Genomic DNA, 22,987 nt, shown 5'->3' on the forward strand with positions numbered 1-22,987 from the left:
AACCAGGTCTTACACACACACACACACACACACACACACACACACACACACACACACACACACACACACACACACACACACACACACACACACACACACACACAGTAATCTAAGGTTCAGTGCTACATCTGGAGTCCTTGCAAAAACGGAAGTTAATTGACATATATGTAATGACCTTTAAGCTACATCTTACCACACTATTGGAAAAAAAGTACATTTGATGTTAACATAGCCTAGCAGTTTAATACCAGATATCTCAATATAGTTCCATGTGTGGGACGCTTGTTTTCTGCTTGATTGTATACAAAAACGGTGAAATCCCTGGTTAATAAACTGTCTCTATTGGAGAACTGGCAACAGGTGCCCCGCGCGTCAGGCCGTTTTTCTCCCAGAGTTCGGCGCTTTACTGCGCTCGTTTATGTGCGTGATTATGTTCATATGATTCAAACATAATAACAATCATAATAATCATAAAGGCATAAACTCATCTACTCTTTATCTTGGTGACGAGCTCTGTGAATATCATGATACCCCTTAAAGCAAACATTGGCCTACATTAGGCAATGAGACCATATTTATATTACAACATGTTCGAGTGGGTGAATGATTCTCTAATCTTGAATTCGACCACATAAATTGACACCTGAAATATCGTGTATAATAAGTGCAAGATAGTGGGACTTGCTCTCATGCCTTTCACGCGAGGTGTCACACTATTGAGGAAAACCAGCAAACAAACCAGCATCAGAAAAAACGTCTCGATAATTCAAACGAAACAATCCACAAGGAAATGCTTACAAAATAACTCAGACAGATGATGAATTTCGTTTAAAGTTCTTTATAAATATCTTAAGATAAATCATGTTATTTTACAGTCATAACATTTATCGTACATGTTATATTCATTTAGCGTGCTAATAAGAACAGTCCATAATAAACATGTGTGTTATTATTAGACAACACGTTCCATTTTTCAATTAAATCTAATGAACAAAAACTTTGAAATAATTTATATTATCCGCTCATACATTTAAAAACTGAGGCAGCAAGTTTTGATTTTCTTCTTTATTTTGATTGACTAAAATTATTATTATTAAATTAAAACTCTCTTTGGGTCAATTCCTCATTGTGTTTCAGTGCCACATGTAATGTCATAAATACCTTCACAAAATGTGCTAATAATGGATTAAAGAAGAAATGATGTTGAAATACGTGGTAGCCTACAACTCATCACTATGAAGATACAGTCTGAATTCCTTTACAGCTCTCCATACCTGCTCAACATCTAGGCAACTATACATGATTAACATTTTAGATACTGCTCTCGTTCCCTCGTAGATATAGAATCGAGTTGTTGATGTTTTACCCGGTTAAGACAGCAGAAGAGCCGGGTGTATCGCGTTGCCCTTGCCCTCCAAAGGGTCGGAACCATTCTTCTCCAGCATGGATGAAGAGGAGCAGAGCTGCGCTGGGCCGGACGGAAGGCCCGAAAGACCGGGCATCGGACACATAGACGGGGTGGGTTTGATGGGCACGGGAACAGCGGGTAGCGTCTGTCCACTGGCGTGATGGTAGAGACCCTTCATGGACACGCCAAAGGGAGCATACTCTGAGGAGACTGGTATGGCGCTCATGGAATCTGACAGCATGCCGACGTGCGGCCACATTGAGTTGACCACACTGCTGAGCTGCGCGGGCATAGGGTAGCCCAGGTGCTGCATTACCGAAGTGATGGGCAGCCCGCTCGTCATCACGCCCTTGTAGTCCCGACCTATGATGTTCTCAATGGCAAACGGGTGCTTGAAGCCGCCGGACTGTCCGCAGTTGATGCTGCCGTAGCTCTGAAAGTGGGGGAGCCTGCCCACCGCCGCCGCAGGGCCTGGATGCTCATGGTGCCCTCCACTCAGCTTGCCCTGGTGGTGGAAGTAGTGCATCATCGGGGAGCTCTTGCAGGCCATGTGCTCAGCGCGCAGCAGTTTAAAGCGCTTCCGCCTGCGTAGAAAGCTGCCGTTTTCGAACATGTCCCCACAGTCTGGGTGCAGGGCCCAGAAGCTGCCCTTCCCCGGCTGGTCGGGCCGCCGGGGGATTTTGATGAAGCAATCATTGAAGGACAGGTTGTGTCGCAGAGAGTTCTGCCACCGCTGTGTGTTCTCCCGGTAGTAAGGGAAGCGGTCCATAATGAACTTATAGATGTCGCTCAGTGGGAGCATCTTCTCCGTTGAGTTCTGGATGGCCATGGCTGTCAGAGAGATATAGGAGTAAGGCGGCTTCTGGTCACTGTACGAGTTCTTCCCCGGACGAGGCATGCTTTTGGTTACTAAGCCTATTTATGATTTAGCTCTGCTGTTTATTTTCTGATGAGGGCGCCTGAATATTGTTGCAGGGCTTTGGTCAGTATCAGTGACGTTGCGCAAGACTTTCCAAAGTTTGGAGACTCCAAAATCATTTATTTCCTGGCATTGTGTGTTCGTATTTTAGTGGTCTAAAATCATGTGTGAGTCAGTCAGGCAAACACAGACACACATTTCGGTCATGCTTTCTCCAGATGAATTCCTCAAAGATGTGGATCACAAAAAGCCCCAAAAGGTTTCTCATTTCTCCACCGGCGCACACAAATTCAGAAGTTCATCTCGTGCGTAAAATGACACCACATCAAAGAGTCCGTCTCTTGCTGTTTCTTTTCCCGCTACACAGGAGATACGAGACCAGTCTCTGCAACAGCACAGGGCGAGGGTTTGGTGATGCTCCTCGTGTGGGGCCGAGCGCTCCTATTGAGCTCTTCTGGCCACCCCGCGCCGTTTTTGTAAGGCTGGCATCCAAGCACTCAAGGACACGTTGGGGGAAAGGGGAGGGATGGATGGTGAGGAATAAAGAGGAGGGGAAGGGAAAATCTGAACTCATCCGCGTGCCCTTAGCCCGTGCCAATCAGGACCCGCGCGCGCTCCAAGAGGATGAAGGGTGGACATAACAGTAAATATTAGTGATGGGGCATATAAAACCCCATAATAGTAGCCTAGTCTAATAATACTAATGTTTAGGGAAGAATATGATAACTATAAAGGGATAATTAAAACAGAACAAAATGTTCTCACAGTTCTTTCACCTTTATTCGAATATGTTTGAATGTAATTTATCTTTCACCAATTTTGTTAATTTAAGTTAGATTTTCTTCTCGTAAATCGTCCATGAAAATGTGCCACTTATCTGTGTTTTATGTTAATAAGTTCAAGTTGAAACACTGGAGCTGTTTAATGCCTTCTTAGATAGAGCTAGAGATCACTAAATTCTTAACGTTGCTTTTCACTTCTTAAATTCTTCTATAGCTTTTTGTGTGATGTCATTGTAAGAAGAAATTTCCTTGGAAAAATCTCAAATTCGTTATGGCTACGTTTATCTTCGTTTTCTATCTTAGTGTATTATTTGTTTATGTGACGAAATATGACCGATTCCAACCTAGTCTAAGCTATTAACCGGTAATTCTGATGCTTGAAAATACAACATTATACAATTTAACTTTATGCACACTGTTCAGAAGGATATCACATATGGCAATGGTAAGCCTATGAGTGTAAATTGAGAAAGATCTCTTTTCATTCCATTCTTTTTCAAATTGTTGAAACTGCAGTTTAAGATAACAATCAATCATGTAGGCTATGAACACACACACGCACACACACACACACACACACACACACACACACACACACACACACACACACACACACACACACACACGTTGATTAATTGCGGAGAGGGGACTCGTTGCAACCAACCAACCTGCCAACACACACAGACGCACGCGCGCACGCACACACACACACACACACACACACACACACACACACACACACACACACACACACACACACACACACACACTCATGTTGTTGGAGATTAATTGCGGTGAGGGGACTCCTTGCAGCCAACCTGCTGTCTGTCTGTTTAAACACCCTCCCGCGTATACTACAAGGATGTAAACAAACTTGCTCCCTCCTCTGAGTTCCGATACGAAATAACAAAAGCTGCTCCTGATTTTGCACGGCCAGGTGTCACGGCTCGGCCCTCAACGGCGCCCGTCTTCTCGTGCGCCCCAGCGGGACCCGAATACATTACAATAATTAAGCCTTCCGTGATTTACCTTCCTTGGAGAGAGGTCCAACAATGTAATTAAGCGTGAGCTTGCTATTTTATATATGAATATTCAAAACGGCAGGGCCAGCTCTAGCCTTTTGGGGGCCCTGGGCAAGATTTGGTTTAAAGTCAAGTTCCTGCAATTCTAGACATTTTTCATGGGGATAGAGAACATTTAACAGTTTTAAAGCAAGATTTCTGCAATTCGACAAATTTTGCCATGCGGCAGAGAGAATTGTTTTCATGAAGTTCTACTTGTTTTGGCATGGGGCGGAGAGAATTGTTTAAAATGTAATAACTCATTTCATGAAATTCTACTTGTTTTGGCATGGGGCGGAGAGAATTGTTTAAAATGTAATAACTCATTTCATGAAATTCTACTTGTTTTGGCATGGGGAGGAGAGAAAAATGTGCAGTTTTACAGCCTTGTGTCATGTTAACATAGAGTGTATGTCCAATTCCCCGCATAAATCTAATTAGCATAATACAAAATCCCCATCGAAATCTGTCTGTTTAAGATAGAGATATGTTGTTGTTGTTTTTTACATGAGCTGCGTTTCAATCCACCAATTGAGGTCTTCCTCATCTGAGGTGGAAGGAGACCGAGCTACAGCGGTGTTTGTCAGACTATGAGACATCCAGAAAATCGGACTTCTCAAGAAAACGTCTGTAGCATCCGAACGGTTTAGCCTACAAACTAATGACCACAAAGATGAGATTCTCACAATGGTGTTCTCCGTTTTGCTCTATGACCCCCACAAGAGTCAAGGGACTCGTCTGAAGTCGGCACCACCGATCTGCCAACTTCTGTTTGAAGTGTCCAAACAGTTTGGGCTAGATACTAATATGGAAAGGTGAAACTCTCACGAACACTTAGATATTGTTTTTTTGTTGTTGCTCTAGGACGCCCACACGCCCCACATGACTCGTCTGAAGGTAGAAGGTAACAGTTAAAAACATTTATGGAAGTATATATGGAAGTAGTTTAGTGTCGATTTTTATGTTGTTAAATATGGTTAAAAAAGATATACAAATCATTTCCTGATCTTTCTTATATCGCTGACACTTTAAAACAAACTTCCTTTTGTTACATTTAACTATCTGTTTTTCCATGTATGAATCTGTTGTTTTTCAATGCGTTTTAATGGGCTAATAGCAGTAAAGCCAAATTCAACGTTTCATCCCCCCAAAAATGTGTATTTGCAGTACCAGTCAACACTTGGCATGCTATCAACCAGCTTCATGAGGAATGCTTTTCCAACATTATTTAAGGAGTTCCCACATATGCTATGTACTTGTTGGCTGCTTTTCCTTCACTCTACGGTCCAATTCATCCCAAACCATCTCAATTGGGTTAAGGTCGGGTGATTGTGGAGGCTATGTCATCTGATGCAGCCCTCTCCTTCTTGGTCAAATAGCCCTTACACAGCCTGGAGGTGTGTTGGGTCATTGTCCTGTTGAAAAACAAATGATAGTCCCACTAAGCGCAAACCAGATGGGATGGCGTATCGCTGCAAAATGCTGTGGTAACCATGTTGGTTAAGTGTGCCTTGAATTGTAAATAAATCACAGACAGTGTCACCAGCAAAGCACCACCACACCTTCACACCTCCTCCTCCATGCTTCACGTGGGAATCACACTTGCAAAGGTCATCCGTTCACCTACTCTGCGTCTCACAAAGACACGGCGGTTGGAACCAAATATCTCAAATTTGGACTGCTCGGACCAAAGGACAGATTTCCACCAGTCTAATGTCCATTGCTCGTGTTTCTTGGCCCAAGCAAGTGTCTTCTTATTGGTGTCCTTTAGTAGTTGTTTCTTTGCAGCATTTTGACCATAAAGGCCTGATTCACGTAGTATTCTCTGAACAGTTGATGTTGAGATGTCTGTTACTTGAACTCTGTGAAGCATTTATTTGGGCTGCAATTTCTGAGGTGCAGTTAACTCTAATGAACTTATCCTCTGCAGCAGAGGTAACTCTGGTTCTTCCTTTCCTGTGACGGTCCTCATGAGAGCCAGTTTCATCATAGCACTTGATGGTTTTTGCAACTGCACTTGAAGAAACTTTCAAAGTTCTTGAAATGTTCCGTATTTACTGACCTTCATGTCTTAAAGTAATGATGGACTGTCATTTCTCTTTGCTTATTTGAGCTGTTCTTGTCATAATATGGACTTGGTCTTTTAACAAAAAGGGCTATCTTCTGTATACCACCCCTACCTTGTCACAACACAAGTGATTGGCTCAAACGCATTAAGAAGAAAATAAATTCCACAAATGTACTTTTAACAAGGCACACCTGTTAATTGAAATGCATTCCAGATGACTACCTCATGAAGCTGGTTGAGAGAATGCCAAGAGTGTGCAAAGCTGTCATCAAGGCAAAGGGTGGCTACTTTGAAGAATCTGATTCCATATGTGTTATTTCCTAGTTTTCATGTCTTCACTATTATTCTACAATGTAGAAAAAGTAAAAATAAAGAAAAACCCTTGAATGAGTAGGTGTGTCCAAACTTTTCACTGGTACTGTATTTTTAGGATATCGAAAGGGGTCCTAATATTCAAAATCAAATCGCTAAATGATCCTTGGTATGACCATCTCAAAACAATTCCATATGTTAGCTTCACAGGAGGTTGGTGGCACCTTAAGTGGGCAGGACGGGCTCGTGGTAATGGCTGGAGCAGAATCAGTGGAATGATGCCAATCCATTTGCTCCGTTCCAGTCATTATTATGAACCGTCCTCCCCTCAGCAGCCAGCACTAGCTTAGTAGAACCCCCCTCCTAGACTAATTTAACAATCTAAAAAATGTTACTGAATGCACAACCAAATTTCGAAATGGCACTTTGTGCATTCTAGCATTCAACAGTAAGTTAAGACCCCGACTGAGTAAAAAATAAAAAAAATAAAAAAATAAAAAGGGCCAGTGGCCCTAGGCAAATGCCTATGTAGCTTATGCCCAGGGCTGGCCCTGCAAAACATGTCAATTAATTAGCCAACATTATCTCTCCCGTTATGTCTGCCACCTTCAAGCACTACAGAGTCACCAGCGCCATATAAGAGTATATTTTATACATAGCGTATGAGTCCTCATATAACCACCTTTAAAATAAAGCACTTTTAAAACTAATTTAGGACTATCGGCTTCAAGAAAAATGCATTGTTTTTCAGCGCCTAAAATTGAGTTGGTGCCCTTCGAGGCCCACAGAGGCTAATGCGGGTGGATACATCCTCTTTAAACGCGCGGGAAAGATAAATATTAAATCTGTTTTCACATAGGGGGCCGTTAAGTAGGCCTAGACATCGCGCTGATATGCATAACAAAATTAATTAGGTAGTGTTCGCAGCATCCAACTCCTGGACAAATAACTAGGCTACTTGTAAAGCACACCTTCTGGGCATACTGAACATATGCTGGAATTATCCTTAATTGACTAATTACATAAATTACTCATTAATTTTTACAGCACATCAATTATAAAATATATATCAATTAATTTTGCATAAATTAAGGCGGAACACCGCTGAAGAAGGAGGTAGGGGGATAAAGGCGCAGGGAGGGGGCCCACACATGGGGTGGGGCTGCGGGGAAAGGGGTCGTCTGTTTGTTTCGAGAGTCTAATAATTATTTGTTCAGCTTAGGGCAGGATGTTATTCCTCTGTCTCCCATTTGAAAAGAGATGTGGATAATGGAAATTATGATAATAATCTTTAAAGACCCCTCGTGAAGTCATCAGGGCGCATAGCGGCAGAGCGAAACATTTAAATCAATTAACCCTATTGTTTCAACGGAACAATTAGCCGGTTTGGGAGTGGTAAGGTTTAGGCCCTACCGTTGGAGTAATGGGGAAATGATTTAGTGGTGACGCATAATGCTCCACGATTGCTCTATTTCCCCATAAAACAGCGGGTGGGGTGGTGGTGGCGTCTCCTTGTTGTCGTTAAAAGTTATTGGAAACTCAGTCAAGTTCTGGTGAACCTATATAATATGCCTCATGACAGAAAAGTGGCTTTTTGGTTGGTGCCATCATGAGATAAATCTGGTCCTCATTAAGTAATTGAAGTAGACTAGTTATTAAGACCGGCTTATATATTTTTTCACTAATTGGTCTTTTGACCAATCAGATCACATTAAATGATCTGACGTGATCGGTCAAAATACCAATTATTGGAAAAATATAAAAATTGGTCTGTCAGTTGTGAACAGTGAGTGAATTACACATTCACCTCGGAAGAGAGATCATTTGGAGAGATCATTTGGTACGGGGGACAGTTGTAGCGCAGTGGCTGGTAAGCGGGCAAGACCGTTGATGCTCTGTCGGGCAATGGACACTGGGCGGCAGTGGTCAGCTCTCTCCATCATTTCCCTCTCTCTACCTCCCCTCCCCGCCTCTCAGCTATAATGTTCTTCCCGTGCCCACACCATGGGTTATGCACCTGCCCTGGCCATGCATGACCAGTTTATTTGCAAGAATATTCGAGTTGTGGAGTTGACTAGCCTGGTTAGAGTCCGAATCACTGAAGAAGTCTATTTCAGGTATGTATTCCCTATTATGTACAATTGTAAAGTTTGAACGTTTGAAATATGGCTGAACAACCACACTGGGAGCTCTCCCGTTCAGGATTATTGTGCAGCCCTCTTTCATTAAATGGGTTTTTCCTTAGTGGCCAGTGAGATTTAGACTACTGATAGTCCCGCCTACCTAACGGCCGCTGTCCACTGTCAGTGTGGTGCTGAAGGTCAGTTCTCTGGAGTCGGGACGAGACCCATGTTTCGCCGCTGTCCACGCTGAAATCTCATATCGCTGGTAAGTTGTTTGTTGCTCATACATCGGATGTCCCTCCACAACTTCTGTGTGGTTTCAAGAAAGTAGACTTCAGAAAATTGTTAATTTTGGTTTCAAACAAGGAACAACAATTTTGACTATAATATAGTTAAGCAATAAGGCCGGAGGGGTATGGTGTATGGCCAATAAACTACGGCTAACGGCTGATCTTAAGCACGACGCAACGCAGAGTGCCTGGACACAGCCCTTAGACATGGTGTATTGGCCATATATGTGCCTTACTGCTATTATACACTGGTTATCAACATAATAAGAGCTGTAAAAATGAACGTTGTGTCATACCTGTGTTATATGTCTGATATACCACAGCTGTCAGCCAATCAGCATTCTGGGCTCGAACAACCCAGTTTCTAATAACAATTATAGAATTGCATTTTGTTGAGGAACAGAAATGAATTATTACCAAGTGATAGAAGTGATAGCCAGTCAGTTACAGTCATGGCCTCCTGTTTATAGAGGACAGGAGTGAGCTTGAAGATGGGTGAGAGGCAGGCTGCTGAGGTGTGTGTTGCACCACATTTACATATTGCCTACCGGTATTATGAAATGGTTGGGTAGGCCTATGTGACGCGAGGACTACAGTATGTAACGCCAAACGCCTTTCGCATGCGGTCAATCACAAATCGCTCCAAATCTATGTGTGAAAAAGAGAGAGATCTTCCCAAAGGTGTGTTTTTTATGTTATCCTATAACATTTTCACATTGCGTTTTAATTCAAAAAATTCAAATAAAATGTATGCCAAGGCAAATTGTATGAGCATTCAACATTTTGTTAACGTTTCTTAAAAACAACCTCTCTGGGTTTTTATTTGTCATGCAGTGCATATTATCAATTTGTGCGCCAACCGGACGCGCACGCGATCACACGCACGAAACACTCACGCGCATAAACACACACACACACACACACACACACACACAGTCCTTGGCCTCCGTGGTCGGACAGTCTCATCTGTAGGCTACTACAAACACGTCAAACCGTGTCCTCGGTGCTGCAGCATTCTGCATTTCTGTAGCGTCTGGGCGCTCTATCCATGTTTGCTTTCCTGTCGCAAACTGCTTTAATCTACCCGGATACATTTTTGCCATTGGCGGGGATTCCCAAACGCTGGGTGCACGTTGAATTCAGTGAGCGCGCCCCCGCTGGATAGCTTCTCGTCACACCCACTCCATATCTGGCCAGCCTGGAGAGGGAGGACCGCTCGTTGAGCCAGTGCTGCAGTGAGCGCAGCGGGGGATTCGGCGGCGCAACAGCGTAAAGACAACCAGCGTTGTAAACTTGTATATGGAGACTGCAGCGTCCCCGCAACGACAAAGTCCAACATGGAAGATTATTTGCGGCGGGCCAAGACCATGCTGGTGAGTTTTAGCCTAAACAGCCCGGGGTTAATAAGGGTTTTACTGATTGGGATGATGACGACATGCTACAGGCTGTATTCCTGTTGCTGAACTGTACAGTCTCTCGTTTCTTTGCCCCACAAGCAGCACATTTAGTAGGCTACGGCGCAAGGCCTGAATGATGAATAAAAAACGAGTGGTCCAAACCATAAGCTTCTCCTCCCACACATTTTTTAAAATTGCATTTTGATCAGGGAATGCATGGAAACAACAGCAAGTTCATCAGAGGCACGCACCAGCCCGTACGCACCTATGCTGCAGATAACGCCTAATCTGTCATCAAGCGCACTATTTGCATTTTATTTACGCCTAATCTGTCATCAAGCAGACTATTTGCATTTAAGGCCTACTGTCTCGGCAGAGCTCAGGGAAGTAATTTCCAGTAAAAAGTTGTTGTAAACACCTCATGATGACGACTCACTTACTTGACAGGTAGGCGAAAGGATATTAACTGTTCGTTTTAGGTAGGCTTAGGCTACATCACAACGGTATAAATGAGTGTAGGCCTGTAGCCACAGTAAACATGTGGGCGAGGTCTAAAGTTGCTTGATTTTGTTTGGTCATTCTCCATTAAGTCATGTTGTGTCTAAAGCTCCCTGAATAGACAAACCCCAGTGAAGGCTGTCGTTTTCTGTATACGTCCAGAGCCATGCATTACAGCCTAATAGTGTCAGTATGCCTATTGTTGTAGGTAGTTGTGTGTGTTGTAGGTAGAGTGTGTGCAATGAATTATTTTTAAAAAAATTTGCTGGTCCATCCATTGAATACACAGTTCCCTTTTGTGTGATGAGATCATGGGATCCTACTAGGATGACATAGAAGGATAAGACAGAGATGATGTCATAACAGAAAGCAGGAAATACACATGGGAGCATGGGATCCACCATGGAGATTGGGATAAATTGAGCCAACTGAAAGAGAAAGAGTAATTGGACGATATGGCCCAACTCAGTGGCCTTGTGTTTAGTGTCCGCCCAGAGGTTGGAAGGTTGGGAATTCGATCCTCGGCCGAGTCATACCAAAGAAGACCGTAAAAATGGGACCCAATGCGTCTCTGCTCGGCACACCACATTAAGGAGACGGATTAAGGCCCTGCGATGGAGTATAGCGTCCTGTCCAGCGGTTGTACTTGTACATCAAGCTGTCTCACGCTACAGAAACAGGAGGCTCGCACAAGCCAAGGCTCGTGCTCGTGCAACTGGACTATAAGGATGCTAGCTGATTGTGTCGTGGTTGGAGATGCCGAGTAGTACAATACATGTTTATGGACATGAGGACTGCTCCCCCCTCTCTCTCTCCCATTCTCGCCATCTTTCTTTTCACCTTCCTTTAGCACTGCAGTGTGTGAATGGCCTCTCTTCCTCCTTTTTCATCTTCTCCTGCATGGCAACCATCCAGAACATCCATACCTCTAATTGGCTTTCCTGTATAAGTGCTTACTGGGTCTATCTTCCTTACTCGCTCGCTTTCTCTTTCTGTCTGTGGCTCTTTCTCTTTCACTCTCTCTCTTTCTTGCTCCCTCTCTGGCATGGCACTAAGGCAATGTGCTTAGTGGACACACACACACGTCCACATACGCACGCATGCATACACAGTGCACACATGTTTTTGAGGAACAGATTGATCTAGGCTTTGGCAAGGGGATTTGGGAAGTGGATCACCCTGTTCACCCCACGGCAGAACCCTGCCCAGTGTCTGCACACTTTGTGGAGATTGGAGACATATATGGAGATGCATATATATATATATACAGAGATGTATTGCCATAGTAGACCTAAAACATTTAGACTTTGGTCACTCTTTGACTCGGACAGTGAATGTGATTGACAGAAACACACAGACTATTGTTTCTTACACACATGGGCAATACGCATGTGTCTATGTGTGTCTGTGTTTTGATATGTACGCGTGTGTGTGTATACATTTGTATGAAAAGATTTCCTTTTATTCATGACGACGCACTGTAAATCACTGATGCCCAGGCAGCAGTCGGCTGTAAGTCATTTTAGTCTTTAGTACGGAAGGCTTTATGGGCAGGCAGCCCTGCTAAATTAGCCACGTCACTGGAGAAGGAATCACGATGTTACCGCTGAGCTATAGAGGAGGGGAGAAGGGGGGGAGTAGGAGGGACTCATAAACAGAAGACAGTGGCGGTGAAAGAGAGGAGATGATGGAAGGACAGAGATAATGGAGGGTAAGAGATAGGGAAAGCAATAAGACGGCTAAGGAAGGCAGAGAAAAGCAGCAGCACTGCGTCTGTCCACCCCGAGCCTCCTTGAGATGAATGGGGTGAATTTTAGATGAGGAGCACACAGTGGAGATGAGAGAGCGGTACCGGCTGTGTTTTTGTTGTCTGTGTGCTGCTGCTGCAGTGGAACAGACAGTGAGTGGCCTTTCCTTTCTCCACTAATGCGTCTCTTCCTCCCGTAGCCATCAGAGTATCGACCGACCCAATCCCCCTCCCTTCTCCCACCTCCCCCATCCATCCACCTTAAGAAACATGAGACCCGATATTAACATCTCAAACAGATATCCCTGCCCAGTGCCCATCCCTCCCCTGCTCCCCTCCTCATCCACTCTAATCATGGACATGCACGGTAATATGAGACTGAGATATGGATGGGTATTCATTGCAAATTTCCCTATTTGACCTATGGTTGTATCCAGGAGAGATTTCAGCAGGCCAGTGTGGCACGGTATACTGCAGTTGGCGTGTATACCCAATACTGCCTTAATATGCTGACTAGCTCAATGTAACAACCACCCCAGATACTTACTATCCCATCCTGTCACAACCGTGTATGACGTAGTACTCTTCATTCTCATTGGTGTAGTACTAGTGCTGCTAGTTGTGACTAGGATACACGGATGCAAGTACACACAAACCACTGATCACACACATCACAAATCATATTTTGCATTATGCATGGATTTTTCAGAGTACTGCATTCCAGCATAGTGTTGGGTGGTCCTTTGCATGGGGTGATGTAAGTTTCCTTGAACAATCAGTCTTCCAGTTAGATGACACAGACACAGGAACCTTGGTATAAAACTCTTTAGTAAAAAATGCAATTGCAGACAGAGATTCACATCCAGAATACCTCAGTAGTCTATAGTAAAGATCCGTGTGGCGAAACAGGAGACACCTCTCTTTATATTTGTTGGTGTGGACAACCTACCGTCAATCGTACCTTAACATTGTTGCATTGGATTAGATACGAAGTATCCAAGATGAGAAAAACATGTCTAGACTGTGGTTTCTCACTCTACTATAAGCTATCAACCACACCTGTTTAGTCTCAGGCCCTTTGCTACTTTCGGAACATCTCAGCCTTGAGGCTGCATGACTATCAGCAGGTGCAGGCAGTTCTCAGCCTGAGAACTAAAGCATTTGCATAAACATAAACACTTTGATCTCTACAAGAATCATAACTATATAGGCAATTATATGTATAATCGTGATCTGTAATAATGCAATTTAGAAAGTAATATTTTATGATCAACTGTGTCAAACGCTTTGGATAAATCTAAGAAGATGACGAGCGGATTCATTGTTGCTAAAGAACCATATCTGTGGAGTAGTTTTTACGAAAACCATATTGGTGCTCATATAGAATACAGTGTTGATTTAAATGTTTCAACATTCTCTCATACACACATTTATAGAGGAGGATAACTTTGGCCATTTTAAACTCTTTATTAACAATACCAGTTTGCATTGATTTGGTGAAGATGTACGTTAGAGGCTCAGTAATCGAGGAAGACACTGATTTCACCAAAGAGGCACCAATCTCATCATGGCCTGCTGCTGATATCTTTAAGTTACCAATTACCTCCATCACCTCCATTACACCAGGAGGATCAAAGTGAAGCAGAGAAGGGACATTTCCCTTAATGTAATCCAAGGGATTTCCGTCAGTTTCCTCTATTTTCTTTGACATGGAGGAACCCACATTCACAATGAAATAACATCAGGATCACTATAGTTCTTATTTCCAATAATGCATTGAGATGGGATAGTTCTAGATGCCTTTTTCTTATTCAACAGTTGATTGATGATTTTCCAATTTGACTTTATATGATTTATTCTTGAAATTTGTTTGTAAAATACATTTTTGGGGATATCTGAAGTAGGTGTTCTTATACTTTTTGTAATTTGCAGAATTCAGAGGAGAGGGATTTGTGAGACTTTTTTTAATCCACTTTTTTTTCTCCCCAATGACGATCTTGTCTCATCACTGCAACTCCCCAACGGGCTCGGAAGAGGCGAAGGTCAAGTCATTCGTCCTCCGAAAATTGACCCGCCAAACCGTGCTTCTTAACACCTGCCCGCTTAACCTGGAAGCCAGCTGCACCAATGTGTTGGAGGAAACACCATTCCAGCTCGATGAACCAAGTAAAGCCCCCCCGGCCAAACCCTCCCCTAACCCGGATGATGCTGGGCCAATTGTGTCCCGCCCTATTGGACTCCCGGTCGGTTGTGACACAGCATGGGATCGAACCCTTGTCTGTAGTGATGCCTCAAGCACAGCAATGCAGCGCCTTAGACCGCGCCACTCGGGAGGCCACAACTAGTTTTTTTTTAAACTGAGGATTTTTTTAAACGGGTTGTAAACCAAGATTTCCAGAACCCATCTGCTGCTCTCCTATGTGATTTAACTAAGGGAACGCAGTGGTGAAATACAGAATTGAAAGATGTGAGAAAAGTCTGGTAAGCAGACTCCACATCGGCCTGATTATTAAAACATTTCATCAATCAACAAGCGCCAACAATTACTTTTGTTAAATATTCTACCTTTTAATGGTACTAATCACTCACCATCTGTTCATTTCCAGCTGCCAAAGAGAAGTGTAGCTAGCTATAGCTGGTACACAGCGGCAGTGTGTCCTTTGCCCCCGCCTGTCAGGCATTGTTTTCCAGCAGTTCTGTTAATGACAGCGAGGGCAGGTGTTCGGCAAGTGGGAGCGAAGGACACTGTGCTACCTTAGCCAGCTAGTCCTAAGGAAGACTCCGGTACACAGCAGGCGGGAGGCAGGAGCGACACCGTGTACTAGCTGGCTAACTAGTAAGATTTCTAAACTCAGCAAGAAAAGAAACGTCCTCTCACTGTCAACTGCGTTTTATTTTCAGCAAACTTAACGTGTAAATATTTGCATGAACATAAGATTCAACAACTGAGACATAAACTGAACAAGTTCCACAGACATGTGACTAACATAAATTGAATAATGTGTCCCTGAACAAAGGGGGGGGGGGTCAAAATAAAAAGTAACAGTCAGTATCTGGTGTGGCCACCAGCACTGCAGTACTTAATTAATGCAGCATCTCCTCCTCATGGACTGCACCAGATTTGCCAGTTCTTGCTGTGAGATGTTACTCCACTCTTCCACCAAGACACCTGATTTCCTGTCTTGCAGGAAATCCCGCACAGAATGAGCAGTATGGCTGGTGGCATTGTCATGCTGGAGGGTAATGTCAGGTTGAGCCTGCAGGAAGGGTACCACATGAGGGAGGTCTTCCCTGTAACGCAGTGCGTTGAGATTGCCTGCTATGACAACAAGCTCAGTCCAATGATGATGTGCCACACCGCCCCAGACCATGACGGACCCTCCACCTCCATATCGATCCCACTCCAGAGTACAGGCCTCGGTGTAACGCTCATTCCTTCGACGATAAACGTGAATCCGACCATCACCCCTGGTGAGACAAAACTGAGACTCGTCAGTGAAGAGCACTTTTTGCCAGTCCTGTCTGGTCCAGCGACGGTGGGGTTGTGCCCATAGGCGACATTGTTACCGGTGATGTCTGGTGAGGACCTGCCTTACAACAGGCCTACAAGCCCTCAGTCCAGCCTCTCTCAGCCTATTGCGAACAGTCTGAGCACTGATGGAGGGATTGTGCGTTCCTGGTGTAACTCAGGCAGTTGTTGCCATCCTGTACCTGTCCCGCAGGTGTGATGTTCGGATGTACCGATCCTATGCAGGTGTTACACGTCGTCTGCCACTGTGAGGATGATCAGCTGTCCGTCCTGTTTCCCTGTAGAGCTGTCTTAGGTGTCTCACAGTACGGACATTGCAAGTTATTGCCTTGGCCACATCTACAGTCCTCATGCCTCCTTGCAGCATGCTGAAGGCACGTTCACGCAGATGAGCAGGGACCCTGGGCATCTTTCTTTTGGTGTTTTTCAGAGTCAGTAGAAAGGTCTCTTTAGTGCCCTAAGTTTTCATGTCTGTAAGCTGTTAGTGTCTTAACGACCGTTCCAAAGGTGCATGTTCATTAATTGTTTATGGTTCACTGAACAAGCATGGGAAACAGTGTTTAAACCATTTACAATGAAGATCTGTGAAGTTATTTGGATTTTTACGAATTATCTTAGCACATGGTGCCGCCCCAACCTCCCGCCTGCTTTACTAGCGGAGGTGGGGCGACCGGTAGACGGTGTCCTTGGCCCCAGCCTGTTGGGCAATATTTTCCCACAGTTCCATTAACGACAGTGATGGCAGGTGTTTGGCAGGCGTGAGAAAAAAAACTCAGATAATGCTTTTATTTCCCTTTAGACCCACATTCAAAGTGCCACACTAGCATGAATATTGATTTGACTTTCGGTTGACTCGGTACCGATACCCCCTGTATATAGCCTCGTTATTGTTATTTTGTGTTACTTTTTATTTTTACTTTTGTTTATTTTATTGATATTTTTTTTAGATGTTCTTAGTTACTTAAAAAAATCATAATTGTTGATTAAGGGCTTGTAAGTAAGTATTCGGCGCATTTGATTTTATGTCGCGCTCGGGGAGGAATTCATGCAGGAGCCAATGTGGTGCTGGAGGGAGGGGGGGTGTTCAGGAAGAAACCAATGGGTTGCTCAAGTGGGGAGGTGGGTGTTCCTGCAGATGTAGAAATGCAGGAATGCTCCGAATTGCAGGCTGCAGTTGCACCCTATCGCTTTTACTTTCGGTTTTGTACACCAGCTTCAAAAAGCTGAAAATACAATATTTCTGGTTATTGAAAAGTTATTTCACAGTGGATTAGATGGTACAATGATTCTCTACACTATACATTGCTTGTTTTCTCAGATAAACTGAAATTACACGACATGGGTCCCATTATGCCTGGCAAAAACCAAACTGCATTCCACAGTAAGAACCTTATAGCAACGGTCAAGCACGGTGGTGGTAGTGTGATGGTTTGGGGATGCTTTGCTGTCTCAGGACCTGGACAACTTGCCTTAACAGAAGAAACCATGAATTCTGCTCCTCTGTATCAGAGAATTCTACAGGAGAATGTCAGGTCATCTGTCTGTGAGCTGAAGCTGAAGCGCAGATGGGTCATGCAGCAAGACAATGATCCAAAACACACAATCAAGTTTACATGAAAATGTATAAAAAGCAGCATATGTGAAGTTTTGGAATGGCCTAGTCGATGTCCAGACCTAATCCCAATTGAGATGTTGTGGCAGGACTTGAAACGAGCAGTTCATGCTTGAAAACCCACAAATGTTCATGAGTTAAAGTAGTTCTGAATGGAAGTGTGGGACAAAATTCCTCCACAGCGACGTGAGAGACTGATCAACAACTACAGGAAGCGTTTGGTTGGAGTCATTGCAGCTAAAGGAGTCACAACCAGTTATTGAGTGTAAAGGGGGCAATTACTTTTTCACACAGGGGCATTGGGTGTTGCATATCTTTGTTTATTAAATAATGAAATAAGTATGTAATTGTTGTTATTTGTTCACACAGGTTCCCTTTATCTAATATTTGGTTTTGGTTGAAGACATTCAGTATCAAAAATATGCAGAAGTAGAGAAAATTTGAGTGGGGGCAAATACTTCACAGCACTGTATGCAAACCTAGTTTGGAAATATGCACAGGTGGCCAGGGAGGCATTTCTTTGTTTGAATGATGGCCCCTATCAACTCTGGTTGACTTCTTTACAATACAATATACTGTACTTCGTCCATTAGTTACAGTGAACAACAAAAATGTGTCTTTTGCTCAGTTCTCGACCCCCCCCAAACATACAGTTGAGACAGTCACAGGTTCAAACTGCATGCAGCACCCCTGGATGGAGAGCATGTTGTTGGGTTAAGGGCCTTGTTCAAGGACCCAACTGTGGGGGAATTGTTTGAGGATGCGAACCCAGCAGCCCTACTGTTGTCAGATCAATTCTACCCATTTCTGTTTTTCAAGCGGCCACCTGGGATTTGAACCCGCCACCCTTCGGGCGCAGGTCCAACTCCTGCCACACGTCCAACTCCTTATTTGATCCCCTGCTGATTTTGTACGTTTGCCCACTGACAAAGAAATGATCAGTCTATAATTTCTATTGGTAGGTTTATTTGAACAGTGAGAGACAGAATAACATTAAAAAAATCCAGAAAAACGCATGTCAAAAATGTTACAAATTGATTTGCATTTTTATGAGGGAAATAAGTATTTGACCTCCTCTCACTCAGAAAGATTTCTGGCTCCCAGGTGTCTTTTATACAGGTAACGAGCTGAGATTAGGAGCACACTCTTAAAGGGAGTGCTCCTAACCACAGCTTGTTACCTGTATAAAAGACACCTGTCCACAGAAGCAATCAATCAATCAGATTCCAAACTCTCCACCATGGCCAAGACCAAAGAGCTCTCCAAGGATGTCAGGGACAAGATTGTAGACCTACACAAGGCTGGAATGGGCTACAAGACCATCGCCAAGCAGCATGGTGAGAAGGTGACAACAGTTGGTGCGATTATTCGCAAATGGAAGAAACACAAAAGAATTGTCAATCTCCCTCGGCCTGGGGCTCCATGCAAGATCTCACCTCGTGGAGTTGCAATGATCATGAGAACGGTGAGGAATCAGCCCAGAACTACACGGGAGGATCTTGTCAATGATCTCAAGGCAGCTGGGACCATAGTCACCAAGAAAACAATTAGTAACACACTACGCCGTGAAGGACTTAAATCCTGCAGCACCCGCAAGGTCCCCCTGCTCAAGAAAGCACATATACATCCGTCTGAAGTTTGCCAATGAACATCTGAATGATTCAGAGGACAACTGGGTGAAAGTGTTGTGGTCAGATGAGACCAAAATGGAGCTCTTTGGCATCAACTCAACTTGCCGTGTTTGGAGGAGGAGGAATGTTGCCTATGACCCCAAGAACACCATCCCCACCGTCAAACATGGAGGTGGAAACATTATGCTTTGGGGGTGTTTTTCTGCTAAGGGGACAGGACAACTTCACCGCATCAAAGGGACAATGGACGGGGCCATGTACCATCAAATCTTGTGTGAGAACCTCCTCCTCTCAGCCAGGGCATTGAAAATGGGTCGTGGATGGGTATTCCAGCATGACAATGACCCAAAACACACGGCCAAGGCAACAAAGGAGTGGCTCAAGAAGAAGCACATTAAGGTCCTGGTGTGGCCTAGCCAGTCTCCAGACCTTAATCCCATAGAAAATCTGTGGAGGGAGCTGAAGGTTCGAGTTGCCAAACGTCAGCCTCAAAACCTTAATGACTTGGAGAAGATCTGCGAAGAGGAGTGGGACAAAATCCATCCTGAGATGTGTGCAAACCTGGTGGCCAACTACAAGAAACATCTGACCTCTGTGATTGCCAACAAGGGTTTTGCCACCAAGTACTAAGTCATGTTTTGCAGTGGGGTCAAATACTCATTAAAATGCAAATCATTTTATAACATTTTTGACATGCGTTTTTCTGGATTTTTGTTGTTGTTATTCTGCCTCTCACTGTTCAAATAAACCTACCATTAAAATTATAGACTGATAATTTCTTTGTCAGTGGGCAAACGTACAAAATCAGCAGGGGATCAAATACTTTTTTCCCTCACTGTAAGTACTATGGTGTAGAAGAACAACTTACATGCCTTTGTTGTCAGCAGCAGCAGAAAGAGAGATCCTCTGTTAGTTCTGGGTTACTGCCAGACTGAGCAAAACAGTTTGTTAATACTTATTATATTTCATTTATAATAAATAATTTATACATTCCTCCTCTCAGTCAGCCACAGTCTGCTATGGCTTCATGAAAGAGGCTTGTCCCCTAAATTGACTCCACACTGAAATACTGACACAAAACAAACAATTGGCTATAATGACAATGTCAGACTGCGTCTGTAGCTCTATTTGGAATATCCCATAATAAAAAATAATGTTTATTTAAAAGAGTTAGCTGGCTAGCTTGTAAAGTGGTGAATTAAGGTAATCTAACTTTTTATATTTAGCTAGCTGAGTTAGCTAGGTAGCTAGCTAACAAATGTGCTCAATTTCTAATATTGTTTCATCTTCATTTATCTAGCCTATAGTTTATATCATATGACTTTGGCTTTATGTATTTCAATTAATCAACTTTGCTTACTTTAATACATTGAAAATAACGTGCTTATTGGCAGGCTACTTCCAAGTTGGTTCAACCACAGTCCTATTGCGTTGTCATGCTGGAATGAATTGGCAGTTGGTTTTTGAATCAGAATGGCAGTTACATTTTGAATTGACCAAAAAAGTCCATATAGAACCCTTTCTTTATCTAAGAGTGTATGCTTTTATTAAACATTATTTCCTCTTGCTTCTTGATAGTATTTAGTTTGCAACAGCACAAGTTTGTTTGAACCTTGTGGTTTGTCACTCAGACCTCGGCACAATGTTTCAAAATATGAATTCGATCTTCCCCTTGCCATAGTGAGCTAATGGTGTCGGAAGTCAGCTAGCCATTTTTATGTCCATGCGAAATCATGCTCCTGAATTTAAAATGGATTACATTTAGATTTTTGTGTCACTGGCCTACACACAATACCCCACAATGTCAAAGTAGAACTATGTTTTTAGACATGTTTAGACATTTTATTAAAAATGAAAAGCTGAAATGTCATTTGTCAATAAATATTCAGCCCCTTTGTTATGGTAATCCTAAATAAGTTCAGGAGTAGAAATGTGCTTAACAAGTCCCATAATAAGTTGAATGGACTCACTCTGTGTGCAATAATAGTGTTCAACTTAATTTTTTAATGACTACCTCATCTCTGTGCCCCACACGTAAGTAAGTAAGTAAGTAACATAACTGTAAGGTCCCTCAGTCGAGCAGTGAATTTCAAACACAGATTTAACCACAATGACCAGAGGTTTTCCAGTGCTTCGCAAAGAATTGGTAGATGGGTAAACACTTTTTTTTATAGACATTTAATATCATTTTGAGCATGTTGAAGTTATTAATTACACTTTGGGTGGTGTATCAATACATCCAGTCACTAAAAGAGATACAGGCCTCCCCTAACTCAGTTACCGGAGAGGAAGGAAACTGCTCAGAGATTTCACCATGAGGACAATGGTGACTTTAAAACAGTTACAGAGTTGAATGGCTGTGACATGAGAAAACTGAGGATGGATCAACAACATTGTAGTTACTCCACAACACTAACCTAAATGACAGAATGAAAAGAAGGAAGCCTGTACAGAATAAAAATATTCCAAAACATGCATCCTGTTTGCAATAAGGCACTAAATTAACATTTTGCAATGAAATTAACGTTATGTCCTGAACACAAGCATTATATTTGGGGAATGTCCAAGACAACACATCACGAAGTCTTCATATTTTCAAGCATGGTGGTGGCTGCATCATGTTATGGGTATGCTTGTCATCGGCAAGGACTAGTGAGTTTTTTTGGGGGGGGATAAAAAAAAAATGGAATAGAGTTAAGCACAGGCAAAATCCTAGAGGAAAACCTTGTTCAGTCTGCTTTCACCAGACACTGGGAGACAAATTCACCTTTCAGCAGGACAATAACCTAAAACACAAGGCCAAATATACACTGGAGTTGCTTACCAAGACAACAATCCTGGCCTAGTTACAGTTTTGACTTAAATTGGCTTAAAAATCTATGGCAAGACATGAAAATGGCTCTAGCAATAATCAACAACCAACTTGACATAGCTTGAAGAATGTTTTAAAATAATGATGTGCAAATATTGTACAATCCAGGTGTGCAAAGCTCTTAGAGACTTACCCTGAAGGACTCACAGCTGTAATTGCTGCCAAAGGGGATTATACATGTATTGGCTCAGGGGTGTGAATACTTATGTAAATTAGATATTTCTCTATTTAATTTTCAATACATTTGCAAAAATGTCTTAAACATGTTTTCACTTTGTCATTATGTGGTATTGTGTGTAGATGGGTGATTTAAAAACATCTATCTAATTCAATTTTGAATTCAGGCTGTAACACAACAAAATGTGGAATAAGTCAAGGGGTATGAATACTTTCTGAAAGCAATGTGTGTGTATATATATATATAACTTTTTTTAGTAAAGGGTTATTTAATCTCATCCAAAGAACAAAACGTTTCTATATAGAACCCCAAATAACCATTTTTTTTTTCTAGGAGTGTATATGCCAAAACCATTCCAACTCAGAAATGCTTATTTGTAACATACTTAATTACCACTTTTTGGAAGGAAAACTATTTCACTCATATTGTAATTTAATTATAGGTCATATTTCAGGTCATACTACAGTTATTTTAAAATGCTTGCTAATCCACAGAACAGAAAAACAAACTGAAGTGTAAACGTTGCCAATGCAATAACTCTGATGCTGTCTGATCTTGTC

At 42.8% G+C, this 22,987-nt stretch overlaps 2 protein-coding genes across 4 annotated transcripts in view; one reads left to right on the forward strand and one right to left on the reverse strand.

The window, feature by feature from the left end:
- Nucleotides 1-1,062: 1,062 nt before the first annotated feature.
- Nucleotides 1,063-2,924, reverse strand: LOC106580267 (forkhead box protein B2-like). Its single transcript, XM_014161087.2, has one exon. The coding sequence runs from the start codon at nucleotides 2,304-2,306 to the stop codon at nucleotides 1,371-1,373; it is 936 nt and encodes a 311-aa protein (XP_014016562.1). The 5' UTR covers nucleotides 2,307-2,924; the 3' UTR covers nucleotides 1,063-1,370.
- Nucleotides 2,925-9,946: 7,022 nt separating this feature from the next.
- Nucleotides 9,947-22,987, forward strand: part of LOC106580083 (protein prune homolog 2) — a 50,811-nt gene continuing 37,770 nt past the window's right edge. For 2 of the 3 annotated variants that reach the window (XM_014160704.2, XM_014160707.2), the window contains exon 1: nucleotides 9,949-10,336. In XM_014160704.2, coding sequence (XP_014016179.2) covers nucleotides 10,301-10,336 — 36 coding nt within the window. In that variant the 5' untranslated portion in view covers nucleotides 9,949-10,300. Of the gene's footprint in view, nucleotides 10,337-22,987 lie in introns of all 3 variants that reach the window. The other variant, XM_014160706.2, reaches the window with a different exon arrangement.

Source organism: Salmo salar, chromosome ssa20 (genome assembly GCF_905237065.1).
Source record: "Salmo salar chromosome ssa20, Ssal_v3.1, whole genome shotgun sequence".
In the NCBI taxonomy this organism is placed as follows: Eukaryota; Metazoa; Chordata; class Actinopteri; order Salmoniformes; family Salmonidae; genus Salmo; species Salmo salar.

Coding starts and splice junctions, on each gene's coding strand:
- LOC106580267 (XM_014161087.2), bottom strand. CDS start 2,306: ATGCCTCGTCCGGGGAAGAACTCGTACAGTGACCAGAAGCCGCCTTAC.